This window comes from Physeter macrocephalus, chromosome 7 (assembly GCF_002837175.3).
Source record: "Physeter macrocephalus isolate SW-GA chromosome 7, ASM283717v5, whole genome shotgun sequence".
In the NCBI taxonomy this organism is placed as follows: Eukaryota; Metazoa; Chordata; class Mammalia; order Artiodactyla; family Physeteridae; genus Physeter; species Physeter macrocephalus.
The window spans coordinates 60,856,469-60,877,922 of record NC_041220.1 but is presented as its reverse complement, the minus strand read 5'-3'; the positions used below and the strand labels follow the sequence as shown (position 1 = coordinate 60,877,922).

The window sequence follows — 21,454 nt, the reverse complement described above, 5'->3', positions numbered from 1 at the left end:
AGAAAACCATAATTCAAAAAGAGTCCTGTACCAAAATGTTCATTGCAGCTCTATTTACAATAGCCAGGACATGTAAGCAACCTAAGTGTCCATCAAGTGATGAATGGATAAAGAAGATGTGGCACATATATACAATGGAATATTACTCAGCCATAAAAAGAAACGAAATTGAGTTATTTGTAGTGAGGTGGATTGACCTGGAGTCTGTCACACAGAGTGAAGTAAGTCAGAAGGAGAAAAGCAAATACCATATGCTAACACATATATATGGAATCAAAGAAAAAAAAATGTCATGCAGAGCCTAGGGGTAGGACGGGAATAAAACACAGACCTACTAGAGAATGGACTTGAGGACATGGGGAGGGGGAAGGGTACGCTGGGACAAAGTGAGAGAGTGGCATGGACATATATACACTACCAAAGGTAGGGTGGATAGCTAGTGGGAAGCAACCGCATGGCACAGGGAGATCAGCTAGGTGGTTTGTGACCACCTGGAGAGGTGGGATAGGGAGGGTGGGAGGCAGGGAGACGCAAGAGGGAAGAGATATGGGGACATATGTATATGTATAACTGATTCAGTTTGTTGTAAAGCAGAAACTAACACACCATTGTAAAGCAATTATATTCCAATAAAGATGTTAAAAAAATGTTAAAGATTCCAACCGAAAAGATCAATTAACATAATAAATGACATATGTGTTATTATTTTTATAGTTATTTCATTGAATAGCATTGTTTCCTCCAAACTATCTGTAGGACTTTTATTTTTCTGGGAGAAAAACAATGAAAATATTTCTAGTTCCTTTAGTTTTTTGGAGGAAATCCATTTTGTTTGTCATAATTTTTTGCCATAGTTAAGGAGGAAATTACAGGAATTAAATATCTACTATACATCCAAAGACTGTGCTTGGCATTTTTTATGCTCCCTTACTGACATTGAAAATGAGGATCAGAGATTGTAAGTAAACTACCTTTGTCACTCAGCTAATATATATGGTAATGGCATTGTGCAAACCCAAACAGATTTTAAATCCAGATCCCTTTCTTCTTTGTTTTTTTAATCTACAAACTGCCATTCAAAAAGAAGGGAACTTCAGGTGGGTGATAAAATTAACTCAAATTGTGATGCTAAAGAAATATGTAATACTGAGGGGAATGATTTTTTTTAATGTTCATCATCAAAAGTTTACAAAAAATGCAAAGTAAACATGTAATGAATATAACCAGCCCCAAAATATAGGTTTTTGCCTACACAATGTTAAAAGAGTTAGTTACAAAATTTCAGACACACTCTAATGTATATATACACACATGTATATATAGGTATAGCAGATATACATATATCCTGCTTCTCTGGAAAAATCCTACTTCTCTACAAAAACAGTCTCCAGAGTTTCCTCTTAGCCCTAACCAGAGCCACTCACTTTAGGCAAATTAGTAAGGGGCGATGTTTATTCAGGACTCACTCTCTCCAAAAGTAAAAGGTCAAGTAAGAAAGTGTATTAAGGTTTCACCATCTATACTCTACACATTCAGGTATCTCTGTGTATCAATAACTGTTTGAGAAGAGACAGGTCAACTGGTCCCCCAGTCATTTGGGAATGACGAACTACAGGATAAAGAGTATTTAATTTATTTCAGAGTCAAGTCTCCCTTCATTTGGAGAAACTAGGATATTTCTGGCCATGTAGACTCTCGGACATACTCAGGATGAAGCCCATTTCTTAAGGGTCATCAGGCAATTCTCAAGCAGTGCCTTCTGGGAGAAACATCAACTGTGAAGGTTCCACACCTGTCTCTACCAGACCACTCACCAAGTTCTACAAACAGCAAAAACAGAGGAGACAAATTACTTAAGCTGACAAGTTTTGGTGGCAAAATATTATTTTGCATATACCAGCAATACCAAAAGAAGGCTGTTAAAATTCGAAGCATCATCTTAAAGAACACATTATAACTAGAGGAAACTTGAAAGCAGTTCATGGTCCTGAAAACTTTGTGTTTCAAATATCAAATATTCTTATTTTCCGTAACGCTCAATGAGTAAATTATTCATATATATATATATTTTTTTTTTTAAATAGTGCTTTAGAAGACACATGGTCATTGGAGTTAGACAATAAGAGCTCACCACAACTAGAGAAAGACTGCGTGCAGCAACAAAGACCCAAAGCAGCCAAAAATAAATAAATAAATAAGTAAATTTTTTAAAAAAGGAAAAAAAATTGTCCCCCCAAAATAAAATTATGTGGAAAACAAACAAACAAACAAACAAACCCTCATCCCTTCCACTGTCTGATTTTGGGTGTGTGGGTTAGGGGGCAACTTAACCTCACTAAGCCTTAGTTCCTCATTTATGAAATACTGATGATATTAACCATTTTGCCAGTCTATTGTGATGATTAAATGAGACTAGATACATAGAGTATCTACACAGAGAATGGCATATCATAGGCACTCAATAATTGGTAGCTTTGGTGTTGGGTGTCTATACCATATAATGTCTTAATATATGCTGTGTGCTGTCCTGTCAAAGCAGGATAGTGGCTCTGAAACTTGAGTGAGCATTAGAATCACCTGGAGGGCTTGTTAAGACTCACTTTGCTGGGCTGGGTCCTCAGAGTTTCTGAGTTCCTGCGTCTGGGGTGAAACACAAGAATTTGCATTTCAAACAAGTTCCCAGGAGGTTGGATGCTGATATTGCAGGCCAAGGGACCACACTTTGAGAACTACTAAGGACGAAGAAGGTGCAATTGGTTTAGAGGCGGCTGATTTGAGTAGGAGCCTCAGAGTATGAGCCTTTGTGTGCCTGCCAGTTATCAGGCACTTAAAAGTTCAGAATCAATGGATCGATGTGCTATTAAAAAGAACAAGGAATTGAAAGTCAAAAGGCTCTAATATGAATAACATAGGACAACTGGCAAACATTTCTCTATCTAGGCCCCAGTTTTCTATCTGTAAAATAGGCAGTTAGATGATATGATTCTTTTCTATAATTTCACATGTTTTAAGTATATGATTGTCCTCAAATATCTTGGATACTTAATATAGAACAGACGATTTAAAAATGCAAGCAATAACTCTTACCCTAAACATTCAAAGCCCTATGTCTGGTTCTCTTCCTGTCCCCAATAATGTGATTTACAGAGTTGAACAAAAATAAAATAAGAAAAAATAGGACCATAAGTCGAGCCACTACTATACTACATGCCATTTATTTGTTCATTATTCATTCAGTGCCTCTTGTGTTCCAAACAGTTTGGAAGATTTTAGGAAAACAGGGTGAAGGAGACAGGGTGATTGCATCAGATTAGCAGGATACTAATCCATTTATTTATCATGTAATTTATGTTACATTGTGGCATTCTTGATAATCAGTTGGCCCTAATCCATATAATACAGCTGGCTAGAACACAGCTTAGAGGGATCAAGAACTAAAACCCACACTGATTTGAAGCAGGGCCCACAAGTCAAAGTCAGATGAACAAGAAGAGGAACTGGATATCAGTCATCAGATCCAGAAACTGAAGACTGACTATTTCAGAGAGTAATGTTCTTCTAAAATCCATCCTCTTCCTCTTATAGTTATAAGAACCTCCCTACTTTAGATAAGCACATGGTATTCAGCAAAAAAAAATACTTTCCAGCTTCCCTTGCAGCCAGATGTAACTTGTGATTAGGATGATGTATGGGAACAGAGTGAAACACAATTTCTGGGTTGTATCCTTGTACATCGGTCGCTTGCTTTCCACTTGCTTTTCATCTCTTCCCACAAACTGGAATGTGACCCTAGTGGCTTTGACCATGTGGGCAAGAACAACATTGTTAAGATTCATCAGGATCTCAGGATCACCTTGTGAAACAGAATTGCCCTACCCCCTGGAACCATTTAGCAGCTCAGACTTTTATGGAAGAAAGCAGTGCTTAAGCCACTATACTTTGTGTATCTTTGTTAGGGTATTTTTAGGTATATCCTATCTAACACATATATAGAACTGGATCCTATGTACTAGACAACAATTTGGAAATATCCACTTTTCCTTATGACAGTAGGTCCAACATCTAGCATGGTGCCTGGAACACAATAGGTGATAAATAAATAAGTGAATTCAATGAAATACATGAGCGTCCTGACGTTGAGGAAAATCATCGCACTACGAGGAAACAGACATGGAAACAAAAGTAAAGAATTGCTTTCCCTTTCTATCTTATTAATGCACATTCTTCCAATTCTCAAAGGTATATTTCATATTTTAAAAATTCTTATATTGGCAAAAGTTTAAGCTCCTCTGACATGTTTTTTTTTTCTTTTTCTTTTTTTATTTTTTTTAAGAACAGGCTCCGGACGCGCAGGCCCAGCGACCATGGCTCACGGGCCCAGCCGCTCCGCAGCATGTGGGATCTTCCCGGACCGGGGCACGAACCCGTGTCCCCTGCATCGGCAGGCGGACTCTCAACCACTACGCCACCAGGGAATCCCTGACATGCTTTTGGATAACCAAGGAAAATAGTTATCAGGTGCTAAGCGTGTTAAATTGGACGAAAATAACTTTGAATCTCAACCACATTGTTTGTGCTATTATTGTGTCCCAAACTAAATTACTAATAAATATTTTTGAGTTCATATGACAGGAGTTAGCAATATACCTGTAAAGAGGGACCAAATCACTGGTCTCTTTTCTTCTGGTGTGTTTAAAGGGGTTATTTTTATTTATGCACACAAAACAATAAGTTTATATATATAGCCACATCATGTGCACTTATAAATTAATTTAATTAAAGTAGTAAAAGATCTTGCATTCTAGTTAAATGAGGATTGTTAAAACCCAGCATCTTTTTAACGGCAAAACACTTATTTTTAAATAGCCATTTTACAAAGTTATTTGATTCCAGAAACTTTATTTCTTTATAAGGCTGGACTTTCATATTATCAATGTAAATAATAGTATGTACTTCATAGAGGTATTTTAATGTTTCTGCATTATTAGGGCTTTCTGAGCAAAGAAAACTGGAACCTTGTTAAAGCACAAATCCTGGAAATTAAAGAGTGAAATAAACAGAGACTTCCAGAGAAAAATGTGTTTATATTTCAAAGCAAGTGACACCCAGAGCCATCCTTTTACATTCCAATGGACTGTAAAATAGGGACCTTTCTTTTCTGTTCCTAGAGAAGATTTGTTGCTACTGGGGATATTAGATCTCTCTCTCTCTCCCCCCCTCCCTCCCTCCCTCCCTCTCAGAAGGAGGAGACTGCAGCTGTGTAGCATTTCCTATACAAACTCTGAGGTTCATAATTTCTTCTTCTTGGTAGTGTAAAAAAACCCTTTGCATGTACAGGATAACTTTTGGCTTTTATAGCATAGCCCTGAAAGGGGAGAAGGGTACATAGGTAACAGATGCAGTTGTTGTTGTAAGTAATAATACTCTGCCTCTGATCTAGAAACTTCATGTTTGCTTTCAGGACAAGACAAGTAATATAGATGTTAAAAACTTAAAATGAGCTATAAAAGAAGCAGAGATCTATGAACATCATTAGATAAGTTGTCTGCTATGGACATGGTAGCTGAGTCTATGTTTCTATTCCCTACCTATTACCATATTTACCAAAAGAGAAGGTATTAATAATAAGGCACTTCAACCAATAATTTTCATCCTTCTCAAAGTGCAAAGAAACAGTGAAGTGTCAATTTTATAAGAATTGCTCTGTGACTAATGGTATTCTCTTTTGTCCTACTTTTCCTTTCAATTGCCTTTTCATATGTAGCTGCATGGTCAAAAGACTTCTTTGTCCATTCAAATCTCTACCTCTATTTGAGAGTAAAGCAACGTTAGTGAAGAAATGTTACACAATATATCAAACACAGTTCTCTGTAAACAAAAGAAAGAAAAAGTATTTTTCTCAATTTTGCTCTTTCATGAAGAATTATTGCTTCTGTTTAAAGTTAATCCCATTAATATCTTCCTGCTTCCTCAGAAATTGTTCTCTAACAAATATGTTTTCATTTTCTGGTATCTTCAGTCTCTCTGTCTCTGTCTGTTCTTCTCTGGGTGTCTCTCAACGGCCTCTTTGTGTCCCTATGTCTCTCCGTCTCCACTCTTCCTCTTCCTTTTGTGCATCTGTCACCCGTTTCTCTCTCGCTATTTCTGTTTCTACATCTCTGTCTCTATCCTCTTCTCTTGCTTCTCTAGATCTCTCTCTCTCTCACTCTTCCTCTCCGCACACCCAACCTCCAGCATCCAGCATTTCCTCTCTGATGGGGTACACGGACTTTCCTGTTTTTAAAAATGTACTCTCCGTCTCCACTCTTCCTCTTCCTTTTGTGCATCTGTCACCCGTTTCTCTCTCGCTATTTCTGTTTCTACATCTCTGTCTCTATCCTCTTCTCTTGCTTCTCTAGATCTCTCTCTCTCTCACTCTTCCTCTCCGCACACCCAACCTCCAACATCCAGCATTTCCTCTCTGATGGGGTACACGGACTTTCCTTTTTTTAAAAATGTACTCTTGGGCTTCCCTGGTGGCGCAGTGTTTGGGAGTCCGCCTGCCGATGCAGGGGACACGGGTTCGTGCCCCGGTCCGGGAGGATGCCACATGCCGCGGAGCGGTTAGGCCCATGAGCCATGGCCGCTGGGCCTGCGCGTCCGGAGCCTGTGCTCCGCAACGGGAGAGGCCACAGCAGTGAGAGGCCCGCGTACCGCAAAAACAAAAAATAAACAAATAAAAATAGTGCAATGATGATTGATAAAGAAAATACAGGGTGATGTGGAATCATATCAGAGAGGTACTGACATTGGATTCAGAGGGGTGATAGACATTTAAATGGGGACTGCAAATCCTAGTCCCCTTCCTCTTCTTGGGCACTCGGCTAGATGACATTTTCAGCCTCTTCAGCAGTTAGGGGTGGCCGTGTAAGAGCTCTGGCCAGTGGACTGTAAACAGAGGAAAGCCCACTGCTTCTGCGTCTGTCCAATAAGAGTTCCTCCATGCTTTTACCCCCTTCCGCTGTTTGGAGAACTTAGATGCCACAAGGTGAATATGGCAGAGCCTTCATCAGCCTGGCTTCTCAGATCACTGAATAGATGACCTACATTTGTAATCATAGTTAATAATCCTGTATTACATTTTTGAAAGTTGTTAAGAGAGTAGATCTTAAAATTCATCTCACAAGAAAAAAATTGTAACTATGTATAGTTAATACAGTGCTTGGCTTTAGTAAGTAGCCAATACATGTTAGTTTTCATTAGTGTTAGCTGGCCTGGGTCATGGCCATTTTCTGAGATTGGCTAGATAGAGAACTGTCTTTGATAGTTCAATACTCAGCAAGATAGTAAAAGAATTCAATCCAAAGCTCCTGAAGGCAAGATTGGAATCAGGAGCCAGAGCAAACATAAGCTAGAAAGGTGAGTACTAATTCTAACTCCTAACGAGAGGGAGATTCTAAATGAGAGATGGAGGCAAACGCCAAGAACCAGTGGAAAACTAGATCAAAGTAGGAGAAATCTGGGAACAATGGAATGAAACTAGGACAAGTGTCATGAATATTATTGGCTGGTGGGTGAGTGGTAGTGTTGTTAAACTGGGTTGAAGCCAGCTGTTTCCTGGTTCCTTCCTACTTCTATAACCAAGAATTATCTGTCTCTTTTATTGGTCATCTTTCTCTACTCTTCAAATATTTGTATGCTTTAAATGTTCTTCTGCCTTTGGCTTTTCATTTCCCTTCACAGTTCAACGCCTAATGTCTTCCACATTTATATCATTCTGGCTACACCTTATCTCTTTTTTTTTTAATTAACATAAAGGATATTTCAATGATCCACTTCAAGTATACATTTTTATTGAGGTATAATTGCCATATAGCAGTATATTCGTTTCAGGTATACAGCATAGTGATTCTATATTTGTGTATATTGAGAAATGATCATCACAGGAACCAGGAAACAGCTGGCTTCAACCCAGTTTAACATCACTACCACTCACCCACCAGCCAATAATATTCATGACACTTGTCCTAGTTCATTCCATTGTTCCCAGATTTCTCCCACTTTGATCTAGTTTTCCACTGGTTCTTGGCGTTTGCCTCCATCTCTCATTTAGAATCTCCCTCTCGTTAGGAGTTAGAATTAGTACTCACCTTTCTAGCTTATGTTTGCTCTGGCTCCTGATTCCAATCTTGCCTTCAGGAGCTTTGGATTGAATTCTTTTACTATCTTGCTGAGTATTGAACTATCAAAGACAGTTCTCTATCTAGCCAATCTCAGAAAATGGCCATGACCCAGGCCAGCTAACACTAATGAAAACTAACATGTATTGGCTACTTACTAAAGCCAAGCACTGTATTAACTAATTTAGTTTGTTTTAACAACAATTCTATACATACATATTTCTATTAGCCCCATCTTCAGATGAAGTTACTGAGGACACTCACAGGTAAGAGTAAGCCAAGATCCCAACCTGGAAGTCTGGCTCCAGAGTCTGCATTCTTAACCACTATATTTTGCCGCCCTTCATGTGCTGGCCAGTTCATCCAATTCCAAACAAAGGGCAGATTTTGAAAATTCCTAGCTTGAAAATCAAAGGAAGATGACATTTGAGAAGAAGTCAATGAACACTTAATATTCCCAAACGTTACAGAGAAGTAAATAAATGGTGGCTGAAAAAGAAGTCAGTTGATTATTAGCCATTTACGGGTCAATGATAGCCTTCTGCATAGCAACCTACTCCATCAGAGGGATGATGGTAATAGAACTGGGACTGTCTGTGAAATGAGAATTTAAATAGCATGCAGAAGCACTAAATTCAGACTACTTTATCCAGAAGTTTGATGATGAAGGAAGGAGACTCAAAGAGGGGCAAACTTGAGGGGCAAGCATATGCTAAATAACTTTTTTTACATAAGAATTGGGTGGAAGATCTTCTACCATCAGGGCAGAAGAAGCTACTGGAGAAGAGACAGTTGAAGTGAGACAGAGAACTACTGACAGACCCCAGGGACAGGGGGTGGAATTAAGAACACTGGTGGGCGCCCGCCTCCAGAGCCCCTCATGGAGGAGCTAACTGGGCAGGGAAGACTGCAGACAGAGTTAGGAGGTGGAAGGGGAAATTGAGAGCTCACATGCCTGACTGAGGCCACCTGTTTTCTCCAGGAAGTAGGAAGCAAGCCTTCCGCAAAGAATAGGGTGGGTGAAGTGGGACTGGGAGCTTGCAATTAAGGTTATAAAAGGATTGTAACAGCTATCATGGGAAATGAGGTAGGGGGCTGATGAGACACATGAGTAAAAGGATTGCTAAGCAGCAACAAGGGCCCGGCTGAGGATGAAACTCATAAACTTATAATGGAGGAAGTCAGCATAACTATGTGATTTCTCCAAGCTGGGCTCAGGCTCCAGCAGGAGCAGAGAAAACAGCCAGTTGGGCTGCCCTGGATGAGGGTTTGGAAAAAACAGAGAGCTGCACAAGATAGAGTGGTAAGAAAATAGAGAGCCTCTGAGACTGTGAAATTATTTTCCTGGTTTCAGGCTAAATAGGAAATATGTTAATCCAGCAGGAGAATGACAGACTCAGAAAACAGGGATGCCTTGAAAGACTGACTTCTTTAAGGAGATACAGGGACAGAAATGAGGTGAGAGAAGGAACAGCGTTAACGTGTGACAATTTGGCTTTTAATTTTCCTCTGCTCCCTATATTCCCTTCCAATTTCTTACATTCCCGTGCCAGTGAATTATTTAACATCCTAAACTTACTAGATTTCCACTGCATACTAGTTACTCTCCAACTAGTATTTTTGCTAGATAAATTGAGTTTCTCTCCTCAGTCACCTGAAATCTAAAGTTCATTCATTCAATAGCAGCTCAGGTGTGATGTGTGAATTAGGAAAACGTAGCTCCTCAGGATAAAGGGAACACCCCGACCCGGGCATGCTGCTGTGCAGGTGAAGGGCAGCCTGGGTTTAAGCCCCTACACACTCCCTCATCCATGTGTCCTGGTGCAGGGCACACCTTCCTCAGCCATATTTTCCGGTCCCAGATGAGCCCAAAGAAAAAATTTTAAAATATATTTGGCATTGTATTTCCCTGGATTGGAAGTAAAATCTTGACTTTATGAATAGATATACTAAAATCTTCTGTGCAAAACATTTTTAATGATAAAAAATAAAGGTGAATATAGATGAAGAAGAGCACAGCTAAGAGGTCTCTTAAGTACATGTCTTTAAAGAAAAGAAACCCCATGTTAAACGAAGTGGCTAAATTCCCTCTCTGGTGGTGACTGACAACCCCATCATACAAAAAAGCTTAATGCAATGGTTCAGTGCTGGATTCAGAACGTTGGACATGTAAAGTGAAATTCACTTGACAAGGTCAAATATTTTAAATACATTTAACATCCAGGAATAGAGAGCAGAACGAGGGGATGATAGGGCTGTCACTCGAACTTCTAAAAGATGTCTTCCTTTGTCCTCAGCTTCTGTGTTCAAATCCGTGATTAGCAAGACAGCTCAGACTCTATAAACAGAACATGAAGCTGTAACGGGCCAGAAGCATGACTCTGTAGAAGAGAGGGGCCAAGTACCTTTCCTCTGAGCTTTATAAAAAGCTCCTCAAAGTCTTAGTATTTTTAGTTACACCATTTATAACACCTACCTGCTCTCTTTTTGTTTCTTTTTTTTAAATCATCTTAATCTACAGAAAGAATGGACAGGTCTCAGAGTAGTAAATGAGAATGATTTCTGGAATCTGAGAAGCAGCAATTGCCATCTGTTATTTAGCATAATTTAATTTAACTGAAGACATTGCCTCCCTTCTGTGAGGAATGCTGTCTTTCCCAAAATACAGGATAGTGCAGGATTAAGCCTTTAGGTATTTATATTTGGGTTTGAGGTTTCTTTAAAAAATTATAACCATGAAAGCACTTTAATCCTAACAATCAGAATGTATGCATCTGGCAAAAGAGTTCATGAAGCATAAACTAATTTTATTTTTGCAATAAAAATACCTATTGATGCCCTAGAACAGGGGTCCCAGTACCAGTCCGAGGTCTGGTAGTAACTGGGTTGCACAGCAAGATGTGAGCGGCGGGCGAGCGAGCAAAGCGTCATCTGCTTCTCCCCATCACTGGCATTAACTCCTGAACCTCGCCCTCTCCCCCGACGCCCCCACCCCAACCCCGTCCGTGGAAAAATTTTCTTCCAGGAAACCGGTCCCTGGTGCCAAAAAAGTTGGGGACTGCTGCCCTAGTAGACAGGTCCTACAAGAAATAAGAATTAGTGTCACAAACTTTTTATCTTTGGGATTGAAGTAGAAACTGAAAAAATAGAATTTATTTACTAATTATTTCTCCTGATAAGGACATTAGCATTTATATCAATAACTGATTTACAGAGAAGACTCAGTCATCTATAAGTGAATAATTATCTATGGAATTTAAATGACTATTTTTCCCTTCTGCCAACAAAAATGCTTCTGGGCTACAAACTCTTGCTGTCAATTTTAACTACAATGATATAAATTGATTACAAATTTACTAAAGAAAGACAGAATTCAGAATAAATGTCCATAATACACTGAGAAACCAAATATAGTTTTTAATATTATATACGACCAACCTCTTCAGCATCAGTTATTGCACTGATGAATACATACATATTTTATGGCTAACAAACAGAAGTATGGAATTTATATAATTTTTTTCCCTGTAAACATACTGCTACTAAACCCTACCCATGGTTACTCAGAGGCACATTCTCTCTGTGAAGGAAAAAAGGTGATATTTACAAATCTTAATCACCAATCAAGTAATACAGTAAGTAAATATTTGGGTCTTGTGCTATGCAACAGGGCCAAGAATAACAGTGAAATATGGAAGGAGAATACAGTGTCTTATTCTGTTCTATTACACTGGACCATTACAGCCTCAACTGTCTTACCAATACAAAAGGCAATATTTAAAGCTCAACGCTCCTTATATCAAGAAGGTTGCAATTAAAAACATACACACAGAGGGAACTATATTCAATATCCTGTAGTAAACCATAATTGAAAATTTTTTAATTAAAAAATAAAAAGTTTGTAATAAAGTGTCTAAATTATAAAATTAATGGAAAATAACAAGGATACAAAATGTGCTGATATTCCAGATGTGGATCAGACGGTAATCATGGCCCCTGGTCAGAGGCTAAATGGAAACGTGTGAGTAAAGCCGCATCATTTAGCGTAATGGCTCGTTAGGAACTCTAAGAAGAGAAATGCACCACAGGATCATGGAAGTTTTCAGAAACGAAATAAAATCATCATTCAGGACCCACTGATCAGGTCTCTTGTGTTATTCAGGAAGTCTGATCACCCTCTGGATGATTTCACCATCTCTCTTTGTACCATCAACCTCATTACCCTAAAACTCTTCTATCCAAATTCTGTGCTTAAAGATGGTTAGCTGCATGTGTGTAGCCATGTTGCAAATTTAAAAACTAATATTTAAAACTTGTATAAATATTGTAAATATCCTAGGTTAACTGAAACTCAGATTGAAAGATAGGAATGAAAATGTTCAGATGCTTCTTTTCTTGACTCAATCATGGAGCATGAGGTAAGTCATTTTTTAAAACTCATATTCTCAACTACAATATGCAAACAATATGCACAGTCTGAAGATTAAGCAACTGTTACAATCAGCCATCTTCTTGGGTTACACATGTTGACCTTTTGCAATTTTCCATTGATATAAAAGAGTAACACTAAGTCTACCTTCCCTTGAATCTACTAAAATTCATGACAATACCAGATTTATAAGGCAATTTCATATATCTAGTTTGTTTTTATACTTTTTGAGTACTGCAAGATACTGATATCTCCATTTTACAGATGAGTAAACCAAGGTTCTGAAAGACTGAATGTTAAATACTATCATTGATAAAGCACAATGGGAAATTCAATTATTCTAAGGTGTAAAGTATATCTATAACTATAATGACTGAACATAATAATATAAGGTATCTTAAAGTATCTGTAATTGAATCAATAATATTTAAATGTGCAAATATTTTACAGAATTCAGATAATTTAATTAATTTCCCTCCCAATCTTAATCAGCAATAAATAGATACTGACTATCTTTCCATCATATACTCTAACATGGCCAAGGTTCAAACTCTTTTGTTTTGGTGTATATCTACAGATATCTCCTAACCTTTGCCAGTCATTTTGTAAATGTGTGCCATTATTTCAAGGGTGATTAAATCAGAGTCTAGATAGAATAGCTCCAATTCATCACCAAGATGAGAAAAGCTGCTAAAAGCATCAGTGAGTCAATAATGTCTTTTTTTTAATGAAAATGAGCACATTAAAAAGGGGGGACTTTCCATAAACCATTTTTTAAAGCATATAGAAGTTATTATTATTTGAAGAAGATTCCACGGATGGTGATTGTTCTACTAACGTCTCTTGACTTGGCACTATTATCAGTAATTATTTTGAGCATTTGAAAAACTTCAGAGATTTTGGGGGGTTGGCTCTTGGTTCTACTGGACTGTTGTGTTTGCTTTGGTTTTTTATGAGCGCTCTGGCTTACCCAGAGTATTTCTACTTACTAGTACTATGTGGAAATAGGAAGGCAAAGATTCAAACTATGTTCCACATTTTAAAAAACAAAAGCAGAACAAATCACAAAGAAAACCCCTTTCCTTCTACCCCTTCAGTCAACAACTTATACTATATGCCTTATCCCGTATCATTACCCTTAAGGAGACTCTACTCCGAGGGATAGGGTTACCATCTTCCCTCAAATCTCTTATATTAGGTGGTGGATACTAAGTCACATCTACCTTTTTCCATCACTTTAAATCCTATTTGGGAGTAAACAAGATTCAAACACATATGTATACATATGTAGGAAGATAATATAGCTGCAGTTTCTGATGCTGAGCCAAGGACGGGCCCACTAGATAAAATGCTATAACTAGGTTTCCTGGATCACAATGTTTCTTATAGAATGTTTTCTATCCCTGTCCTCCTTCAAGGTAGATCACACCCATATTAAATAGAAAAAAAAAAAAGCCACAGGTACAGGAACTCAAGACTTCTCTTCAGTCTATCTAACACTTAACTTGACTGGGCTGATAGGACATTGCTAGGCAGGCTCACCATACTCACCAATATCCACTTATCAAAGGAAGGTGATGGAATAAGAATATGTGAACACCCAAGGTTCTGCTGAACATGACTGGCAATTTAAATCTTAGATTGTTTATCTGCATAGGAGCTTGCTGCTACAGACCACTGGTTGAAAGACATTCACCAGAAATGATTTTTTTAATTTTTGTGAAAAACAAAATAATTTATATCCTATATATATAAAATACATGTGTGTAAAATATATAGCATATAAATTCAATTAAGATAAAATAATCCATTGGGTTAGTATGTATATAAATTAGGTACACATATGTAATATATTATAAATTATATATTTGTTATACATTCATTTTGTATATACATATATGAATATATATATAATTTAAGATAGATTAATCCACAGCATTATTTCCAGGGCATCTTATGACTACAATTATTTCTATTTCTATATCATCCTGCTCTAACTGGAATTTTAGGAAAGTTTAGTTAATATACAGTATATAGCATTTGTTTCTAAATATTTAATTTTCCAGGTACAGATTTTTTACAATAAGCCACTATAAATCTATGCTTTTTCAGTATTAAGCTTACATCTTTGACATAAATATCTTGTAAAAGATCACCTTGCAAAATTGGATTGGGACTGCTCACAAGTTAATTACATGTAGATGACAAAGAGAACAAGCCCAAGAAAAAAAGAATATGGTTTTACATCCTGTCGTTTAAAACTGTGCAATCAGCTCTATTCAGTTAAGGAGCAGACCAAACTTTGCAAGTTTTCTCTGCTAAACTTGGTCGTCGAATTTTGCCACCACTTTCACTGTCAGTTTAAATCATCTTTGGAGAAAGAATTGAGAAAATAGAAATGTTTCTTGGCTTGGCAAGCAGCAGCAGGACAGAAGTAAGAGACGATGATGACCTCCCTGCTGTTGATTTCTTCCTACATTCTTTTTTTGTTCTGGAGCTTGTAGTAGAAACAATGCTAATGAGATCCTCTTCTGATGATCAGAAAAATGCTCTGAAATGATTTGTTCATCTGGCTCCTGACTACTGTTGTTAAAAACACATTTTATAGATCACTTTACAATTCCCCACCTAGGAAACTATAGAGGACTTCTTTGTTCACATGGAGAAGGAGAATAATCATTGTTTCTTTTTGTTTCAACGGATAATATTCATTTTTTCCTCAGTGGTAGAAATAAATTTTTTACTTATTCCAAAAGATTTCACATTTGATTTTATTTAATGATTCTTAATACTGATATAGTTGGTCTATCATCCATGGTGAATGAAAAAATAGCATGATAATGGTGAATTCTTTTTGAAGATATTTTAGTATTGCCTATTTGTTTTCTTGATAAAAAGTAAGCAGTGAAGCCATCCAAAGAGAGGAAACAAAGTGTTAGAAACCAATAACAAGTTTAAGGTAACTGGAGAAGGAGAAATGAGAATCCATTTCAAACAAGTTGGGAGGATGGAGAGTCTGTGACATCAGTACCAATATATTAACAATTATACTTGAAAGTAAAAATCCTTCTAATACACACACACACAATTTTATAGTAATATTTGTCAAAATAAAAGAATTGCTGATGAGCATCTCTTTTGGATTTGGTTCCTCCATGTCTTATTCCTGCTCTAAAGAAAATAAAGTAAAATAAATAAATCATCTGTTTCACATTGTCTGCCCTCCACCTCCTTCTGAGTGCCCCAGATACTGAGTTTCCATTTCTCCCAATTACTATACTCAGGATTGTGTGGGACGTTCAAAATACGCAAATCTGAATTTTCATGAACAGAGGAAAGGTGTGGATTTTACAAGCATGATGGGGGATGGATGCGTGTTCAGTGTGAGAGAAGTGGATGAACTCACCATTGACAAAAGGCAATAGGAAGGAAATTAAATATAAGGCAGGCTGATAAAGAGGACAAATTACTACAAAAATAGATCTTCAAGAAAAATAGTACATTACAAACCCAGGTTATGATAAGTAAACAAAGATAACTCAAAGTTAGGTTGAGGAAGAGACAACTATATTCATGTCCAGAAAGGAATGTGCTGGAATTGTGGCATCTGTGCCCATGGTACAGTGGCAGACTGAAGATGAGGTAGAGGAACATGCCATCCCATTTCTGCCCCTTCATCTTCATCTTTGCTAGTTTTATTTCCCTCAGCTACTGACTAAAAGACTAATAATAATCCCAGGAAACTCCAAGGCTAACATTTTGGAATTCAGGTGTCCTTTTACTGACAAATTTGCTGATAAATTTATTGTAAGCCTGGAGTAAAATTTTGCTCAAGGACATTTTATTTACTGGAGTTTATTTCAGTTACTATACCTAAGACCTTGTATGAGATATCCATCCTGTATAAGGAGAAATAGAAGCCCAATATGCCCTATAAAGCATACAAAATAATTAGTACTAGTAGATTTTCAAATCTTTCTGGGACAATCTGTTAACTTCTTAAGCAAAATGTTGCTTTGGGCCTATTTTTGAATCATTAAATAAAACTTCCTTTTATTAGTAGTTCTCATTTTCATGGCAGTTTTATCTGAAAGAAAATGAAACAATTCCAATGAATATTTGAGCATCCAAACTGAGGATCTTAGAAAAACTTTCTCAAGTTCTACAATTTTCCATTTAAAAAACATAGCTAGGAATCACTGTTTTCTCCATCTCCTATCTCTCCTCCTTCATAAGAATTTTTGGTTTTGTTTTATTTTCTATTTCTCTTTGAAAGTTCTTCATGAATGCAGTGACCTCTTAAACAGGGTTCCCACTCTCCAAGTGGTATCCAAGCCATCCAGTAGAATGCAGAAGAAAATATAAACATATCTTGTAATCTAGAAAATAAATTAAACCTTACTAATAATTATTATTGGTCTCTCCCAAACACACTTTATCCTCCTACCATTGGTCACATATAACCTAGGGTAAAAGATGCAACTTGGAAGGAAAAAGGGAATTTCACAGTTTGGGGAGGGTTGACAGAGGCACCCTGAACTCCTTCCTTTGACAACACTATAGTTCAGTGTGCCAGCTTTTTGAAGAATAGCAATCATCCTAATAGTAGAATCTTTACTATACTATGTGTATTAGTATTAATGCCACAACAAATCACCACAAGCTTAGCTGCTCAAACAACATAAATTTATTATCTTGCATTTCTTTAGGTCAGAAGTCCTACATGAGTCTCACAGGGCTAAAGTCAAGATATCAGCAGGCTGAGTTCCTTTCTGGAGGTGCTAGAGGACAATATGTTTCCTTGCTCATTTGGGTTTGCTGGCAAATTTCAATTCCTCATGGTTGTATGACTGTGGTCTCCATTTTCTTGCTAATTGGCAGCTGAGGACCATTCCCAGCTTCTAGAAGCCACCCCATTCCTTGTCTTGTGACACTTTTCCTCTATCTTCAAAACCAGCAACAATAAGGCAAGTCCCTCTCACGTTTTGAATCTCTTATTCCTTCTCTCTCATTGCATCTCTCTGACCCATTCTTCTGTCTTTCTTTCCACTTTTAAGAACTCATATGATTAGATAGGTCCCACCTGGATATTCCAGGATAATTGCCCAATTTTAAGGCCTTTAATCTTAAAGTTATATGTCAAAAGTTTTGCCATATAAGATAACATATCAAGAATTCTGGAGATTATGGTCTGGGCATCTTTGAGGGACCATTATTCTGCCTACCACACCTTGAAATTATTTTGTGTCACAAAGAGGTTCACCTGCATCCTTCCACCATAATAAATAAACAAATAAACATTGAAAATAAAAATTTACTTAGCTGTTTATCTACAAAATAAAAGGCTTGGCCCATTATTTTAAAATATTAAAATGTTCCATCTTCAAATTGCAAAAAAACAACTACTGATTGACATTAGGAACGATTGAAATTTACTAGGTGAATTTCAATAAAAGCATTGGTATATTTGATAAATGAGGTTTAAGTGCTAGTAAATGATTTAGTAGTGCACCAACCAGGCACTTCTGCCATTTGCATTGACTAAGCACTGAGAGTGAACTTAAAATGAGTTGTCAATATAAAGTGAATCGTTAAAATTTATGTCCACATGAAATCTGCACACAAATGTTTAAAGCAGCTTTACTTATAATTGCCAAAACTCAGAAGCAACCAAGATGTCCTAAGTAGATGAATGGATAAATAAACTAAGGTACACCCAGAAAATGGAATACTATTCGGTGAACTTTTAATCCATGAAAAGACATGAAGGGAACTTAAATGCATATTACTAAGTGAAAGAAGCCAATCTGAAAAGACTATATTCTGTTTGATTCCAACTATACAGCATTCTGAAAAAGGCAAACTATGGAAACAGTAAAAAGATCAATGGTTGCCAGGGGCTGGGGGTAGAGAGAAGGATGAATAGGTGGAGTATATAGGATTTTTAGGGCAGTGGAAATACTCTGTATGATACCATAATAATGGATACATGTCACTTTACATTTGTCCAAACCCATAGAATGTAAAACACCAAGAGTGAACCCTAGTGTAAACTATGGGCTCTGTTGATTATGATGTGTGAGTGTAGGTTCATCAGTTGTAATAAATGTACCACTCTTGTGGGGGATGTTGATACTGGGGGAGACTATGTATGCAGGTGGGCAGGGGATATATGGGAAATCTCTGTACCTTCCTATCCATTTTGCTGTGAACCTAAAACTGCTCTAAAAAATAGTCTTAAAAAAACAAAAAAAAGTTTAAAAATGAAGTGAACCAGATTTTAGAATCATCTTATGAAATATAAAATGAAGGTTTGAAAAATAATTGTACCCTGTTAGATTTCTTTCACCAAAAAAAAAAAAGAAAAATCAAATGAGTGGAAAAAGGGAGTTTTAAAACAAAATCTATTTTAAAATAATGTTTATTTCAACTTCATCTCATCTCTTAAAAGGGATGTTTTTGTTTTTAAATGGATATTATTAATTTAGCAGTAATTCACATAACAAATATATTGTTTAAGTAAATATCCTTTATAAATAAATATACATGTATATTTATAGTTCATGCCCTAAATTTTTACTTATAGTTGTGAGCCACCAAACTGAAAATTATTATACTAATAAGTTCATACTAAATACATTTGGTTGCTAAACTGCAAGTTAAAACTACCTAAAAAAAAATTCTTATCAATCTATCATCACTTTTGCAAGAGTTTTACAACAGGTAAGTCAGATCCTGATTTGTCATCATTTCAATTTGCCACTCAAAATGTCATAAAAGAGTAGTTACTAAGGAGCCCAGAATCTTTCCATTTTGGAAATATTCAGCATTTTTTTTAAATGCCACTTTTTCTAATAGGCAACTGAATTTTAAACATTGAATTTTAAAAGTCACTGGAACATTTGAGATCTCATTTATACTTCTTCAGCCTGTAGGGGATTTTACTTGCTGGTTATCTGAACACATATTCCCTCATTTCTTGCTGTGAAAACATCCAAATAAAATTTTCTAAATGCTTTAGCAACAGCTAGAAAATCTCTGGTTTTCTTGGTTTCTCTATGGTTGTTGCATAATGGATTTTTTGGGGACTAGAAAAACTAGTCACAAGCAAAGATGTACATATTGTTAGCCAATGGGTAGTAAATTACTAATAAGGCTCATACATTTATTTTTCTTTGGTAGAATGGATTTTTCCCCCTCAGGTCATGCTATTTATTTGTGTTTGTGTGTTTGTGTTGTGTACGTCGTCAACACATACAGCATGTTCCTTCTAAAAATAGAAGTTAAATCCATCTCACTTACCAAACTATTCCCTGAGCCCCAGAGCCAATAGGCTTTAGATTCTGGTAGCGCTTGAGAACTGTGAAGGTTGAGTCTCCCACTTCCACGCTGTAGAACTGGTTGTCAACTTTGCTTTTGCTCATGTTGTAATGTTTGGCAATATATGACACATCCACTTGTTTATCGAATCCCTGTGAAAAAGAACAACAAAAACTTGAGACAAGAGAAAAACCAGAATGACAATGATATACAGAAAAGCCTGTTCTTTCAATGATGACTAATACTTTGTCATCTGTAATCATTATATAAACCTGCATTTAACACAGAAAAAAATATATATATTAGGCCATGTAAGATAACCTGGAGTAAAATATCTTAGAAAAACTGCAAAGAAAAATGTGTTTTCAATATTAAAACTATTTATGATAAAATATTCTTAGATCTGCATCATCTTTTCTGAAGTGTTTCATTAAAACCATTTCTTTATGCAGCAAACACCTACGGAACATATACTGGCCCCAGAGACTATGTTAGGTACTTCAGAGGTGATCCCTGATCATCTGTTATAACAGCCGTATGAGGAAGAATGAAAGAATGTATCTACATCCTTTTCTCAGAAAGAACTGAGATATAAAATAATGCATAGTTTTAATTAGGCAAATTTGAATTAAATAGTGTTGACTTCATTTGCTCTCAATAATACCAAAACTGCTACTGCATTAAACATTGAAAAATTTTAGTCACTAACACTGTTCTAAAATGCCACATGACAGCGTTTTTATTTATTGCCAGCTTAGATTTTAAGTATCTCAATTGCTATATCTTTTGTTTATCAATAAGAGAAGTTCTATTAATTATATTTAGCAATTGAAGAAATTGCTATTTTGAATCATGATTTATAAATATATATAATGTAAATATCCATTATCCATGATTATTATTTACCCATAAATGATCTTACATTGCTTTTTATGACATTAAATAGTTTGGATTCTGTAGTGAGAAGGAACCTTACAGACTACTATCTAGCCTTTTGCTTGTGGCACACACTGGCAGATGTTTACCCAATAGTCATTTGTCTATTTCTTGCTGATTTTGTTCAGGTTTTGAGCACTCACATGCTCTGTGGGTTCCTTCCCAGTTCCAGCACTTGAAAATTGAATAGTCTAAACCAGTGGTTCTCTTTAGAGGTGACACTAACCCTTAGCAGGCATTTGGGAGATCTGTGGGCATGTTTTGGTGTGCCACAATAATAGAAGATGTGGCTTATCGACCAATGCTGGTTGTCCTGCAATGAGTGGGACATTCCCACACAATGAATAATTACATACTTAGATCTTTTGAGTATGTCAAAGCTTTAATTAGTAAAAAACAAAACAAAACTGGCTTTAATGTTCTGAGCCCAGAATCTAAACTAAAGGTCTTTGTATGGTTTTAATATATACTGACCTCCAAAAATCTAATTCTCACATAATCTGAAAGAAGATTTAAACCTCCTTAGGCTCTGGACCTGTAGTTGGTAATAAAGCCATTTCCTTAGACATTTTTGGCATTTCATTTCTAATTAAAAAATTGAAATGGGAGT

General features: G+C 36.6%; 1 protein-coding gene across 1 annotated transcript in view; it reads right to left on the bottom strand.

Moving 5' to 3' along the window:
- MAPK10 (mitogen-activated protein kinase 10) overlaps positions 1 to 21,454 on the bottom strand; it is a 361,101-nt gene that overhangs the window by 130,269 nt on the left and 209,378 nt on the right. Inside the window, exon 3 of the mRNA XM_055086019.1 lies at positions 19,891 to 20,060. Coding sequence (XP_054941994.1) covers positions 19,891 to 20,060 — 170 coding nt within the window. The remainder of the gene's footprint in view (positions 1 to 19,890; positions 20,061 to 21,454) is intronic.